The sequence below is a fragment of the Trichosurus vulpecula genome, chromosome 4, assembly GCF_011100635.1.
Source record: "Trichosurus vulpecula isolate mTriVul1 chromosome 4, mTriVul1.pri, whole genome shotgun sequence".
In the NCBI taxonomy this organism is placed as follows: domain Eukaryota; kingdom Metazoa; phylum Chordata; class Mammalia; order Diprotodontia; family Phalangeridae; genus Trichosurus; species Trichosurus vulpecula.
In genome coordinates this window covers 403,418,812-403,434,757 of record NC_050576.1, presented here as the reverse complement: position 1 = coordinate 403,434,757, position 15,946 = coordinate 403,418,812, and the positions used below count along the sequence as shown (strand labels likewise).

Genomic DNA, 15,946 nt, shown 5'->3' with positions numbered 1-15,946 from the left:
GGAGTTGGGTGCTTTTATTAGCCCCATTTTACATTTGAAGAAAATGAGGCAAACAGAGGTTAAGTAACTTTTTCAGAGTTACACAGCTACTAAGTGTCTGAGACTAGAGTTTAACTCAAATCTTGCTGACTCCAAGCCCAACCCTCAATCCTCTATGCCACATAGCTGCTATTTCTGAACATTACTCTCCCAGTTTGACTACCTTAAAGATAATTCACATCTCCTTACTAACAGAGTAGGATAAAGAATGACACTTCAGAGAAGCAATGCAGACTACTTTAAAAAAATTTCCCAGGTAAATATGTATTCGTGCAGTGGGAAACTACTAGGAGAGAAGGGGAAGCAAACGGTGTACGAAACTAAAGTACATATGGGGAAGACTGGGTCAAAGTTATCTTAAAAGTCATAACTAGTTTTTGGATTTTAAATTATATGGATACATCACAGAATTGATTTAATTCTCCCTTCTACAAGACTTTTTTCTAATTGATTTGGCAATTCATGCAAACCAATATTCCTCCATTCAGCACTTCCCTTCTTCCTTCCTTGTTCTCTAACCTCTAGAAATGAATAGCTGAATCAGCTGCTCACCTGGTGATTTCTGGCAAACGAAACCTTAAGTACAAAACAGGGATCCCTACAAACTGTTCTGCCAGATAGAGTAATTCATAATTTTTTTCAAGTTTCAGAGGAAGACACAATGGAACAGTCTGGAAAGACACAAAGAAAAAAAAGCACATGTTAGAATCCCCATGGATATGTAATGTTGCACAACTTTGTTCTAGTCCACATTGGGGTCTTTTGTTTGTTTTGTTTTGGTTTTTGGCAAGTATATGATATTCTTAAATGAGCTGAAATTCTCCTTGGGAGTCATAAAGTAATAGCATTCATAACCATGAATGTCTCATCATCCATTGCTTCCCAAATACCACATTTTTGTAATTAAAGTATTTCTCAATAGTCGTAACTTCTGATTTGGTCAGATATATTTTCTTTCCATTTCTCAATTCCCGATAAAACCTACCTCAAGTATTTATTCCCTCACTCTTGCCATTGCCTGAACTCCAGGAAATATCTATTACTTTATTACCATTGTTCATTTAAAGCACACTTTTCATCTGTATATCTCAAAGACTCTTAAAAGACAATCGTCTCATGCCAATTCAGCAAAGTAGAAAACAATGCCAAAGTATTTTAAGAAGTAGAGGACATGAGTTCAAGTCCCAACTCAGACAATTAAGAGCTACATCAGCCAGGCCACCTAATCTCTGTGCTCCTCAGTTTTTTCATCTATAAAATGGGGTAAGAGCATATACCTTCAGGGGCAGCTAGGTGGCGTGGTGAGTAGAGCACCGGCCCTGGAGTCAGGAGGACCTGAGTTCAAATCCAGCCTCAGATCCTTGGCACACTTACTAGCTGTGTGAGTCACTGGGCAAGTCACTTAACCCCAACTGCCCTGCCTTCCCCCTCCAAAAAAAAAATAGCACACACCTCCCAGAGTTGTTTGTGAAGATAAAGTAAGGTAGTAATTGTAAACTGTTTAGTCTAGTGGCTGGCACATAGTAAGTGCTACATAAATGTCAACTATCATCCTCCTCCTCATCATTATCATCATCATCATCATTTTTCAAGGCTGACCCTCTAGGCACTATCCCATGCTGCCAAGACAGACAAAGGTTAAGTAACTTGCCCAGCATCACACAATTAGTAAGTGCCTGAGGCCAGATTTGAACTCATATCCTGCTGACTCCAGGTGCCAGCACTCTATCTACTATACCATCTAGTACAGGAAGAACTTCTAGGAAGAAGTTTGGACACTTCAGAAAAAGTACCACAGAGATGGATGGATTTAGCATTTGGTGACTTTTACCTCACAACTCTTCTGATCTTGAGTAAGCCTGAATCCTTTCTTCCCATCACAATAGCATGAATATCCCCCAGGGTGATTGACACAAAGTTGAGCACATATGTTTTCTGCACATTCATCCACATCTGGGGGAAAAGAGAACACATACTTGAGACCTCAATGTTCCATTCAAGGTTTTATTACTGGAAATAAATGACAATATTACTCCAATGAAACAAATGCTTCTATCAGATCCTGGTTACGAGAGTAGAAGATAATTTTTTTAATGTTCAGCTCTGGAAATTAGAATGATTCATAACAATATATTTCCCTCTTTATTAATTTCAAATAAATATTTAGGACCTAAGTAAGTACATGTCATGAGTGCTCCATAATTCTTACACTTATTTCACTTTGCCATAGAAAAACTGAGGGAAGGAAAACAAAACAGATGTGTAGGGATATTAGGACTACTAAACTTACGAACATGTCGCCTAATTTCGTGCTAGGAGGACAGGAAAAATAACACTTATTAAAACTAAATGTTAATGGGCTCTGTTGAAATCATAATATGAGAATTTTTATGGGATCATTCATTAAGATAAATTTAAACACTTTTCACACAAATAAAGTCAGATCTAAATAAATAAAAAAACATCAGTTGCTCATGGTGAGGCAGAGTTAATATAATAAAAAGTCCTCTCCCTAACCAGTGGTGTGGTAGACTGTGGAAGAGTGTACTGTTGCATCTATGGGTATTCCTTATCATTTATTTTTACATGATGCTTCATTAAATGTTTATTTGGTTTGAACCAGTGTGTCCTTTTTTTGACCTGGTAAAATTAAAGATACTGATAGGGACTCATTTACCATGAGTCTGAGTAGATACTGATCCACAAAATGCCTGGAATAGCTTTCTAGATACTTATATATCCTTATATACTTATTTATATAAATATACATATATGAGGGAGACCTGGGATAGTACACTATGATAGGTCGAATGTTACATAAGACTATCCCAATCATTTTGCTGTGCTGTGCTACAATGTTCTACATCTATTACTTGAAATGGGGCATGTTCTTTTATTATAAAAAAGATTTTGTTCTAATGATACTCATAACAGGATTCAGCCTGCATCCTCATTCATTAAGAAAAGATGATTTGCTTAGTAGTATACATGAAATCACGAGAAAAACTATTAATATAACCCACCCCTCCAACTTTACCTTCACATTCCATTGACATGGGGTTATATCTGTAGCCTTTGGGGCATTCACATTCAAAGTCCCCTGGGGTGTTCTTGCACGAGGCTGTCCCACAAACTTTTGTTGACAAAGCACATTCATTCACATCTGTAAATGGCACCAAAAGCTACATATTACAAACAAAACTCATGCTAGAAGATGTCAGTGAACTAAATAAATCAATCTGCATTGATGATCTACCTTTCCTGACTCTACCATGAACTTAAGGAATGGAAAAAAAAAGTTCTGGACTAAAGGTATTATTTTATGCCATTAAAAATTACCTAGTTATGATGACCATCTTTCTCTTCTTCCTAGATTTAGCACAGACATAGAGAAAGGTTTTAAATTGCATTCTTACTGCCTTTTTACATAATTAAGGAAAAGAAAATGTGTTTTTCACTGCTCCCTTTTCTAATAGGAGACAAAATGTGAATTGATCTGAAGGGAGAGAACCAACCAGATTCCAGATAGTGTTTGTTCTCCAAACATAGATTTTCAAATGAAAAATTTGTCAAAAATACAACACAGTAAGGAAAATGAATCAGATGATCCATCTGTTTTACATGCATGATTATTATGATTATTTTGTTCCTCAGTTCCAGTTAGCCTATGTTCATTGCCATGTGGAGTTAGGATATGCATGGACAAAACCAATTACCATTGATATTCAGGATAGTGCTTTATGTTGTAGCAACTTGTAATTTATTCAATACCAATTATCATTAAACTTTTGTTCTAGAAGTTTTAGGATTATTCATTGTATGATGTAATAGGTAAGGTAGGAAATGACCATCAATGACAGCTAGTTGCTATTTAATGAGATATGAGGAAAACCAGACAAAACCTCCGAAATAAGAAGGGAGAGAGAAAGGAGTGAGTGAATTTTTCTCATCTGTACTATATGAGGAAAAAATGTAAACCATCACGGAAAAAAAGATTATACTTTCTCTTCTGAAAAAGGTATAGTGTTTAATTTTGTCCAGAGCACAGAGAATAAAGGATATAGTTAAAACCGCAGGCCACTCCTCTTTCTAAAGTTTATGAACAAATGCTAGAATTAGTATTCCACAAGTAAAAAAAATTAATCAAATTTATAACTTTTCTGGATTAATTCTAAAAATTATAAAAATATAAAATGAACCTGACTAGGTTAGGCCAGTAATACATCTATCATGGTAATCTCTTTCTAATGGTGGGACCAAATGATGTTTAATGAAAATTAAAAGGAATTTTTTTAAAAAAAGTAAAATTCTGGTGTTTGATGTACTTTCATTTTATCCACCTTTATATTTTTATATAGTTATAGACATATACATATACATACATACATATGTCTGTATCCATGCATGATCTTTGTCATTAACCACAATAATTCAGAACAGTGATGTGGATGATCCAAAACAGAAAATTATTCAAAAATAAATTCTATTTGACTTTGGAAAGTAGTCAGAAAAATGACCTAAAACACTTGCATATGTTTATACTCATATATGCTTATCTCCCTGTTTCCAGCTTCAACCTCATTCTGGTTTAGCTCTACTAATCTGGGACCATGAAGGAGAAGAGGATACAAATTATCTACTACAATGGATAACTCACTTATAGCTAATCCAAAACTGACCCTATAACCATTATCAGACAGTCAATGAGTGAGTCAACAAGGACATATCAAGAACATATTAAGCACATTTGAGACATGCAGCCAGGTTCTTCTGAGATATTGTTATTCACCAATATACAACCACCGATTAAGGAAATTTCCATTTTCCTTCTCATAGAAGAGGCTTGAGGCTCCATTCAGTTCATTGAGATGGAACAAAGAGTTCCATCCCCTGCCTCTCCTTCACTGAGAACATTCTGGGGTTTTATAATCTGAGATAAACTGAAAAAATTCAGTTAACCTTTTTTATGATTAATCCATGAATATGATTTTAAAATTTGAAAGTAAAACTTACTATTCATTAAACCATTTTTAATCGTTTTATCAATAAAATAAAGGTAAACTAAATGAACTAGTTGTTATAGGCAAAAATGAACACGAGACAATCAATCTCCTCCCCCTCCCAAATGAGCTCAGTAAGGCTCAATAAGCATGGATAAAAAGTGGTTAGGTAATTTTTAATCTTTCCCAAACCAGATAATCTAAGCAGTCTGCTGGGAAGAAATCATAGGGTTGAGGGGAGGAGAAACACTATAGAAGACAAGAAAAGAAATAAAGTCTACCTTAGAATTTAAAAGAAAAAAGGAAGAAGAATAAACAAATATGGTACATAAATAGTTAAAGGAACTGACATTATTTATTTGGCTTGGGGATCAGGTCTTCAAGTACTTACATGAGAACATTTCCAAATGATCATAGAATCACCAAATTTTCAAATAAAAGTGGTCTTAGAGGTCACCTAGTCTACCACCTTAATTTTACAGATGAAGAAACAAGAAGCTTAGAGAAGTCATGTAACTGGCCCAAGTTACACTGTGGCAAAGTCAAGAATAGAATGCAAGCTCCTGACTTCTAATCAGACAATCAACAAGTATTTACTAAGCAGCTATTCTATCTGTCAGACACTATGCTAGGTGCTAGGGATACAAAACCAAAAATTAAATAGTCCCTGCCCTCAAAGAACAGTCATGATCAACTCTCTTGTGAAAGCAGAACAATGGGAAATTAACTTGGGCTATATCTCAAAGGATTTAGTTCAGGCATCAGGAAGAAAAAAATTCTAAAAGATGGTTATAAAATGGATTAAACTATTAAGGATGATTATAAATATTCTGTATAGGTATAGATCTTATATAATTCAATGACGCGATAATGCTCTCAGATTTATACTCTAACAATAGCCTTTTTCAGGTAGGTCATGCAAGGACAATGTCAACCCTAATTTTAATTTCATACAGAAAACACCTCTTTATTCCCGGTGAGCCTTACCTCTACAATCCTTTTTATCAGAAAGCAAATAGAAGCCACTCTCACAGGAACAGCGGTAGGTTCCAGGTAAATTTGTACAGATTTGACTACAACCTCCCTTTATATAAGAGGGATCTTCACATTCATTGATATCTAAAAGAGAGGGGAGAAAGTATTTAAAAAATCCTTGATTTTGGGAATCCTTTTCCCTGAATCTTTTAAAGCTTTTTCAAATGGTTAATTCCTGTCATTTTGGGGTATAAAGTAAACATACCTTCTTCACACTTTGCTCCTTGCCATCCAGGTTTACAAACACAAGTGAATTGGGCTTGGCCGTCTAAGCAGTGTTCGTAGCCAACTTCATTACAGGGCAGAGGATTACACTGGTTTGGGATTGCTAAGGGAAACAGACAACTTTGCAAATTAGCAAAAACAGTACCACAATCTCCAATAAAAATTATGAAAGCCTATAAAAATGTAAGAAAGTCTTTCCATCTTTTTGGGGACATTTTCACAGAAGATCTTTTTTCTTCATGTGCATTAGACAAATTCTTTGTAGATTGATAGAGCTGGAAGAGACCTTAGTCCAAACCTCACCCTCCTCTTTTAGAATAGACATAACATATAATTGTATTCATTTTATATCGATGCATGCATATGTGTATAAATATGTCCACACACTTTAAAAATTATTACAGACAATTATTATGTAAAAATACTTGTTCTAGGAGGGAGGTTATTTTAAACATTTATTTCCTTTTAAAGATGGTTCTCTTCATTTTCATTACCACCACTCACTTTGTCTTTTGTTGTCTTTCTCTTCTTCCAATCTTAATATAACATACTATCTTTGCTATGATCCACTGCATTTGGAGGTTAGTATTTTATGAAGCCTTGGATATTTAATTCAGGAGATAACCTTTCCAACACAATTAAAGTCCAGTTAGTTAGCAGATCCACCAAAAGCTTCTTTCTTCCTGATGAGAGGGATTAAACAATAAAAACCAAAGAGGACTAAAAGTGTGATTATAGCATGCATTCATGTTTGTAAGGTTGATGGGGAATAAGATCTTACCTACCCATCAATAGGCCTCATGTGGAACCCATTAAGGGAAGCTTGCTTGCTTGTAGGAAGACTTACACACCTTTTGTTAATTTCTAATTAGACACTGAGCCTAAAGAGTAATATCCTGAGAGGCAAGCTTTTGCTTTGGCAGTTCACTTATGAGAAGGATGTTGTGATTCCCTGGTCGAGACTCCGAGTGGCCGTATGTGCAGAACCTCCCGACTGCTCAGAGGTAAAGGTTCTCTAGATTCAGTGGTGGATGTAAAGCTTTGATTCAGCCCTGTGTGTTGGTCTTTATTTCTCTTCTTTGCATATCCTGTCTGTGTTTTATGTGATTAAAAAGATTGTTGATCCCTGAAACAGCTATCCTTCCTTAGTAAAGCAGATAAAAGAACCTGCACTAGCAGCAATCCTGGGTATGCCAGTGTGGTTGCCATTACAATGTTTTATACAAACCATATTTGAAGGAGAAAGAGAATATTTGAAATTGTATGGTAGTTTGACATTGTAATTATTAATTTTTATTTATTAGAAATATAAGCTGAGAATAATAAATTTGTTAGTTGCTCTTTCTTCCTGGAATTAGTATTTTAAGCCAAATACATAGGGATTCCAGGCACAAAAAGGGTAGTTTTCATATATCTGTGATTGATCATACTTGTGTTCCAAAGAACCAAAAAGCTGAGTCTGCCTTTCAATTTCCTTTTGTCTCCTGGGTCTTGCTAAGGAAAGCTGTTCCTCCTAAAGTACACCTATTTCTAAACCACTAAGCAATGGAGAATAATTGATTCTCCTCACTTAAGTAACACCAGGACCCAGATTAAGAGAACCAGCACCCATACACAACATCAATAAGTGGTGGTTCAGGATTTCATGATGACCTTCAAGGAAGGTGAAGCACTAACTCTTGAGGTAAGCCATCTTACTTTTAGACAGCTCTAATTGTTAGAAAGTTTTTCCCGACATCAAATACAAATTGGTCTCTTTTCAACCTCCACCCACTGTTTGCAGTTCTGCTCTCTGCAGTCAAACAAAAAAAGCCTGATCCCTTCCCCCAATCCTTCAAATACCTGAAAATGGTGATCACGTTCTCCTTGAGTCTTCTTTTTTCCCTCCAGGTTAAATATGTCCAATTCTTTCAAGTGATATCCATTTAACTCTCAGCTAACTTCAGCTGACTCTTCATTTTTCATCAGTAGTTCTGCTTGGTTTGGACTCCTTGGAACACCATCCTCTTTCTCCATGGGAGTGTCCTTATGTCCCCTCCCCACACCCTGCCTTTGCAGTTTCCTTGTGCAGTGTCTTCCCCCATTAGATTGTAAGCTCCTTTGAGGACAGAGACTGTCTTTTTCTCATTTGTACCCCCAGCACATAGTAGGCATTTAATAAATGTTTATTGAATTGAAATGAATCTGTTGTGGACTCAAGGCCCTGAACATCCTGCTTGCACTTCTCTAGACACTCACTCTCCTGCCAATTTTAGTTCTTAATTAGGGCACTCTGAACTTAACAATACTCCAGATAACAGTCTAATAACAATGGGACTATCACTGCCCTACTGTGTGTGTGTGTGTGTGTGTGTGTGTGTGTAACACTAAGTAGAATTAAAATGTATGGTCCCTTGAAGAATAGCACAAATAGCCTTTATTAACATATAAATAGCTTGGGGTTTTATTTTCTGATTCAATGAGTGACTGATCTTATGATTAAAAAGTCATTCTACAAAGTAGAATCCCTTGAAATCCACTCATTTCCATTAAAGATAATGTTTGCTAATGGTTTTAGATAGATATTACCATTTTAAGGAAAGCTCCATTTATTTCTATGTTCTCAAGTGTTTTTAATAGCAATGGGTGCTGTATTGTGTCAAAAGTCTTTTCTGTATCTATTGAGATAATCCTATGATTTTTTGCATTTGGTTTTGAGGTTTTTATGTCCTAATACATGGCTAGTTTTGTGTAATTGCCACTACTGAGAAAGAGGTATATTCCTTTCTCTTTCCATTCAGTTTTCTTCAAAGATTTATCATATATACATTTTCTAGAATTCTATTCACCTCCTTAACTTCTTTATTTTTTGGTTAGATTTATCTAGTCCTGAGAGAAAAAAGTTGAGGTCCCCCACTAATATAATTTTATTGTCTATTTTTTACTGTTACTAACTTAACTTTTAAAAAATTTAGATGCTATACCATTTGATACATATATGTTTGGTATTGATATTACTTTATTATCTATGGTACCTTTTAGCAAGATAGTTTCCTTCCTTATCTCTTTTAATTGAATCTATTTTTGCTTTGTCTGAGATCATGATTGCTACCCCTCTCCTATATTTTTACTTCAGCTGTTCCAGCACCTTACCTTTACTCTGTGTGTGTCTCTGTGCTTCAAATATGTTCCTTGTTAACAACATATTGTAGGATTTGGGTTTTTAATCCATTCTGATATCTCCCTCCTTCTTATGGGTAAGTTCATCCCATTCACATTTATAGTTATGATAACTAACTGTGTAGTTCCCTCCATCCTATTTTTCCTGTGGTTATCCTTTCCTCTCTTTTACCCTTCACACTGTCTCTTCTCACAAGTGTTTTACTTCTGATCACCACTGCCCCCAATCCACCCTCCCTTCTATCAATCCCCCTAACCTCCTTCTTTTATCCCTGTCCTTTTTTTTAACTTCCCTATAAGGTAAGATAGATTTCTATATACAAATGAATGTGTATGTTATTCCCTCTTTGTGCCAATTGTGATGAGAGTAACGTTCAAGCTTTGCTGCCACCCCTACCTGATCTTCTCCTTCACTGTAACTGCTCTTTCATGCCTCTTTTGTGTGAGATGATTTACCCCACTCTAGCTCCCTCTTTCCTTTTCTCCCAGTAAAATCTCTCTCACCTCTTAATTTTGCTCTTTTGGATACTATCACATCATAATCATCTCACACCTGCACTTCTGTCTATGCATATACTCCTTCTAATTGCCCTTATACTGATAAAGTTCTTAAGAGTTACAAATATCACCTTGCCATGTAAGAATGTAAAGTTTAACTTTATTTAATCTTATGTTTTCTCTTTCTTGTTTCTTTTTTTACCTTTTTATGTTTTTCTTCAGTCTCATATTTGAAGATCAAATTTTTTATTTAGTTTTGGTCTTTTAATTAGGAATGCTTTTAATTCCTCTATTTCATTATCTATTTCTTTCCCCTGAAGGATTATATTCAGTTTTGCTGGGTAGGTAACTCTTGGTTGCAATCCTAACTCCTTTGCCTTCCAGAATATCATATTCTAAGCCCTCCAGTTCTATAATGTAGAAACTGCTACATCATGTGTAATTCTGATCGTGACTTCATGATATTTGAATTGTTTCTTTCTGGGTGCTTGTAGTATTTTCTCCTTGACCTGGAAGCTCTAGACTTTGGCGATGATATTCCTGGAAGTTTTCATTTTGGGATTTCTTTCAGGTGGTGATCAGTGGATTCTTTTAATTTCTATTTTGACCTCTGGTTCTAGGATATCAGGGGAGTTTTCCTTAATAATTTCTTGAAAGATGTTGTCCAGGCTCTTTTTTTTTTTTACCATAGCTTTCAGGTAATCCAATAATTCTCAAATTATCTCTCCTAAATCTATTTTGCAGGTCATTTTTTTTCCAATGAGAAATTTCACATGTTCTTCTGTTTTTTCTTTTGATTTTGCTTTATTGTTTCTTGATGTCCCATGGAGTTATTAGTTTCCACTTTCCCAATTCTAATTTTTTTTTAATTTAAATTTATTTATTTAACATATTTGGTTTTCAGCATTGATTTTCACAACACTTTGAATTACAAATTTTCTCCCCATTTCTACCCTCCCCCCCCACTCCAAGATGGCATATATTCTGGTTACCCTGTTCCCCAGTCAGCCCTCCCCTCTATCACCCCCCTCCCCTCTCTTCCCCTTTTCCCTTCCTTTTTTGTAGGGCAAGATAAATTTCTATGCCCCATTGCCTGTGTATCTTATTTTTTAGTTGCCTGCAAAAACTTTTTTTTTTGTTTTTGAACATCTGTTTTTAAAACTTTGAGTTCCAAATTCTCCCCCCTCCTCCCTTCCCACCCACCCTCCCCAAGAAGTCAAGCAATTCAACATAGGCCACATGTGTATCATTATGTATAACCCTTCCGCAATACTCATGTTGTGAAAGACTAACTCTATTTTGCTCCTTCCCAACCCATCCCGCTTTATTGAATTTTCTCCCTTGACCCTGTCCCCTTTCCAAAGTGTTTGTTTTGATTACCTCCACCCCCATCTGCCCTCCCCTCCATCGTCCCCCCCTTTTATTTATTTTTTTTTATCTTCCTCCCTCTTCTTTCCTGTGGGGTAAGATACCCAACTGAGTATGTACGGTATTCCCTCCTCAGGCCAAATCTGATGAGAGCAAGGTTCACTCATTCCCCCCTCACCTGCCCTCTCCCCTCCTCCCACAGAACTGCTTCCTCTTGCCACTTTTATGCGAGATAATCCACCCCGTTCTATCTCTCCCTATCTCCCTCTCTCAGTATGTTGCTCTCTAGTCCCTTAATTTCATTTTATTTCTTTTAGATATCTTCCCTTCATCTTCAACTCACCCTGTGTCTGCTCTCTCTCTTTTACATATATATGTATATATACATATATATATAAAAACACACACATATATATACATACATACACATGCAAACATATACCCATAGATACATACACATTCACTTATATATATATACATAAACATATATATATATGCATATTCCCTTCAACTACCCTAATACTGAGGTCTCATGAATCATACATGTCATCTTTCCATGTAGGAATGTAAACAAAACAGTTCAACTTTAGTAAGTCCCTTGCAATTTCCGTTTCTTGATCACCTTTTCATGCTTCTCTTGATTCTTGTGTTTGAAAGTTAAATTTTCTATTCAGTTCTGGTCTTTTCACTGAGAAAGCTTGAAAGTCCTCTATTTTATTGAAAATCCATATTTTGCCTTGGAACATTGTAATACAAGGAAAATTAGGAACCCCTGAGTAACCCCTAGCTACTGACGAGCCCCCTAGGATCCGGTGACTCGTTCCTGGAATGTCAATAGATAGGACCATCCCACTGAGAGATAACTTGATAGACCCTTCCTGGGAGATATCCCTGGGACTCTGTGACTCCACCAAGGAATGTAAATGAGATTATCCCACTAGTACGATAACCTGACTGAATCTTTTGATCAGCCAGGACCTTTGTTCCTCTTCCCCCCTACTCTGTACCCCCATATCCTATATAAACCAAGCCATCACCCCAACACATTGGCCATTGATTTGTGGTGCCGTACCCCGATGGCCGCCGGCTAATAAATTCTCCACTTAAAACTTATGCTCTGTGGTGTGTCTCGCTCGCTTCTGGTACAACACATGATACTCAGTTTTGCTGGGTAGGTGATTCTAGGTTTTAATCCTAGCTCCATTGACCTCCGGAATATCGTATTCCAAGCCCTTCGATCTCTTAATGTAGAAGCTGCCAGATCTTGGGTTATTCTGATTGGGTTTCCACAATACTCAAATTGTTTCTTTCTGGCTACTTGCAGTATTGTCTCCTTGATCTGGGAGCTCTGGAATTTGGCGACAATATTCCTAGGAGATTTCTTTTTGGGATCTATTTGAGGAGGTGATCGATGGATTCTTTCCATTTCTATTTTGCCCTGTGGCTCTAGAACATCAGGGCAGTTCTCCTGGATAATTTCTTGAAAGATGGTATCTAGGCTCTTTTTTTGATCATGGCTTTCAGGTAGTCCAATAATTTTTAAATTATCTCTCCTGGATCTATTTTCCAGGTCAGTGGTTTTTCCAAGGAGATATTTCACATTGTCTTCCATTTTTTCATTCCTTTGGTTCTGTTTTATAATATCCTGATTTCTCATAAATTCACTAGCTTTCACTTGCTCCAACCGATTCTAATTTTTAAGTAATTACTTTCTTCTTGATCTGGGAGCTCTGGAATTTGGTGACAATATTCTTAGGAGTTTTCTTTTTGGCATCTTTTTCAGGAGGCAATTGGTGGATTCTTTCAATTTCTATTTTGCCCTGTGGCTCTAGACTATCAGGGCAGTTCTCCTTGATAATTTCTTGAAAGATGATATCTAGGCTCTTTTTTTGATCATGGCTTTCAGGTAGTCCAATAATTTTTAAATTATCTCTCCTGGATCTATTGGTTTTTCCAATGAGATATTTCACATTGTCTTCCATTTTTTCATTCCTTCGGTTCTGTTTTATAATATCTTGATTTCTCATAACGTTACTAGCTTCCACTTGCTCCAATCTAATTTTGAAGGTAGTATTTTCTTCAGTGGTCTTTTGGACCTCCTTTTCCATTTGGCTAATTCTGCTTTTCAAGGCATTCTTCTCCTCACTGGCTTTTTGGAGCTCTTTTGTCATTTGAGTTAATCTATTTTTTCAGATATTTTTTTTCTTCATTATCTTTTGGGTCTCCTTTAGCAAGTCATTGACTTGTTTTCCATGGTTTTCTCGCATCAATCTCATTTCTTTTCCCAATTTTTCCTTTACTTCTCTAACTTGCTTTTCCAAATCCTTTTTGAGCTCTTCCATGGCCTGAGACCAGTTCATGTTTTTCTTGGAGGCTTTTGTTGTAGGCTCTTTGACTTTGTTGACTTCTTCTGCCTGTATGTTTTGGTCTTCTTTGTCACCAAAGAAAGATTCCAAAGTCTGAGACTGAATCTGAGTCCCTTTTCGCTGCCTGGCCATGCTCCCAGACAACTACTTGACCCTTGAGTTTTTCATTGGGGTATGACTGCTTGTAGAGTAGAGAGTACTTTGTTCCAAGTTTGAGGGGATGAGCTGTTGTTTTCAGAGCTATTTCTACACAGCAAGCTCTGCCACACCAGCACTCCTCCTTCCCCAAGAACTGCCAACCCAGACTAGACTCAGATCTTAAGCAGGCTTTGCACTCCCACTCTGATCTGCCACTTAATTTCTCCCTCCAGGTGGGCCTGGGGCCGTCAGCAACTATAGCTGTAGTTCTGTAGCTGCACCACCTCCTCTGCCCCCACGGTGGTGGCCGAACTGAGAACTCCTTTCACTCTGTCCCCCACAGTTTTTCCCACTAACCTTCTCTGTTGTCTTTGGTGTTTGTGGATTGAGAAGTCTGTAACGCCCACAGCTCACTGCTTCAGGGCACTAGGGCCTGTTCCAACTGCTCCCGGTCTAGTTGGTCTGGGTGCAGCCCACTGAGCTCTGCTCTGCTCAGATAGATCTTACCCAGTGACCATCCAGGATGTCCTGGGCTGGAGCCCTGTTTCCCTCTGCTGTTTTGTGGGTTCTGCAGGTCTAGAATTTGTTCAGAGCCATTTTTTATTGGTGTTTGAAGGGTCCTGTGGGAGAGCCCTAGGCAAGTCCCTGCTTTCTAGCCGCCATCTTGGCTCCGCCCCAGTAATTATTTTCTTTAGTGAGCTATTTTGCCTTTTTTCCATTTGGCCAATTCTATTTTTAAAGGAATTACTTTCTTTGGTGAATTTTTGTATATCTTTTTCCAATTTTTGTGTTCCCTTTACCAAGCTGTTGACTCTTTTTTTCATGATTCTCTTGCATTACTCTCATTTCCTTTCCCAATTTTTCTTCTGCTTCTCTAATTTACTTTTTTAAATCTTTTTTAAGCTCTGACAGGATTTATTCTGGGGCATAAAACCAATTTATATTTTTCTTTGAGACTTCACATGTTATCATTTTGACATTGCTGTCCCCTTCTGAGTTTTCACTTGATGCTTCCTGTCACCATAGCAATTTTCTATAGTCAAGTTCTTTTTTTCACTCATTTTTCTACCTGTTTTGTGACTTTGCATTTTTATGTGAGAGTTGGGATCTGTTACTGCACTGTCCCCAGCTTTTGTGTTGAGGCTCAGGGACTTCTCGCTGACTTTCAATGAGCTAAGAGCCTCCATGCTAGCTTTTATGGGGACCAAAGTCTCTCTGTTCGGTGGCCCTAGGGGCAGGACACTGATGCTGGCTGGCCCTGGGGGTAAGGGTCTCACTTCTGGCGGGCTTGGGGCAGAGGATTGCTTGTGGCTGGTGGTGCAGGTGGGCCTTGTTGTGCTGCTACTGTGGGACTGTTGGTTTGCCTCAGGGAATACTGGCTTGCACAGGGGTAGGGATTTGCTGGTGAATTGCCTTGGGGCTTGGAAACTGCTATAGACACACTGGTGCACAGCCTGCTTCTGCTGCTTGTTAACTGGGCTCCCCTTCCACCCCAATGAGATATACTTTTCCTGCTATGCTGGTAAGTTGCTTCCCCACTTCTAAATTTGTTCTGAGGCAGTTTTCAATGTGGTTTGGAGGGGAATTTGAGCTTTAAAGAGTTCGTTCCTCACTCTACCATCTTGACCTCAGAAGTCCAATCTTCCCTATTTTTTAAAATGCTGGGTCTCCCCATCTACATCTAGCCCAGGCTGGAAGGTAGGGACAACTCATGGGATTGATCTCCCTATTGATCAATACTAGAAGTTTAACTTGCTTATTTATTCCCCTCACCTTCTTGCCAGGGGACTGCCATACTGGACTTCGTTGGAACAACTGATCAACTAGCCAACTGTAGCTCAGAACTCCCAAGCTCAAGAAATCTATTAGCCTCAGCCTGCCTGGCAGCTGGGATTATGGTTATGTACCACAATGCTCAGCATGAAATCTCATTTTGAATAAGTGATATGGGAATAGAATTATTTCATAAAACTAGATTTTCCCCAAAAATGGAAATTGGCTTCTTGCCCTAAAAATTTTGTTTAAAAAATAAAATCTATTCCATTTAAATAATGATGAGAACATTTCTAAAAACGAACCAGGTAATTGGGGAGGCAATATATAAAGAATGTTGAATTT

At 37.4% G+C, this 15,946-nt stretch overlaps 1 protein-coding gene across 1 annotated transcript in view; it reads right to left on the bottom strand.

Annotated features, from left to right (window-relative positions):
* The window catches only part of PROS1 (protein S), a 124,868-nt gene that overhangs the window by 39,939 nt on the left and 68,983 nt on the right, over positions 1–15,946 (bottom strand). The window contains exons 5-9 of the mRNA XM_036754676.1: positions 6,280–6,402; positions 6,027–6,158; positions 3,077–3,202; positions 1,871–1,992; positions 592–710 (exon numbers count right to left, since the gene is read on the bottom strand). Of these exons, the coding sequence (XP_036610571.1) occupies positions 592–710; positions 1,871–1,992; positions 3,077–3,202; positions 6,027–6,158; positions 6,280–6,402 (622 nt within the window). The remainder of the gene's footprint in view (positions 1–591; positions 711–1,870; positions 1,993–3,076; positions 3,203–6,026; positions 6,159–6,279; positions 6,403–15,946) is intronic.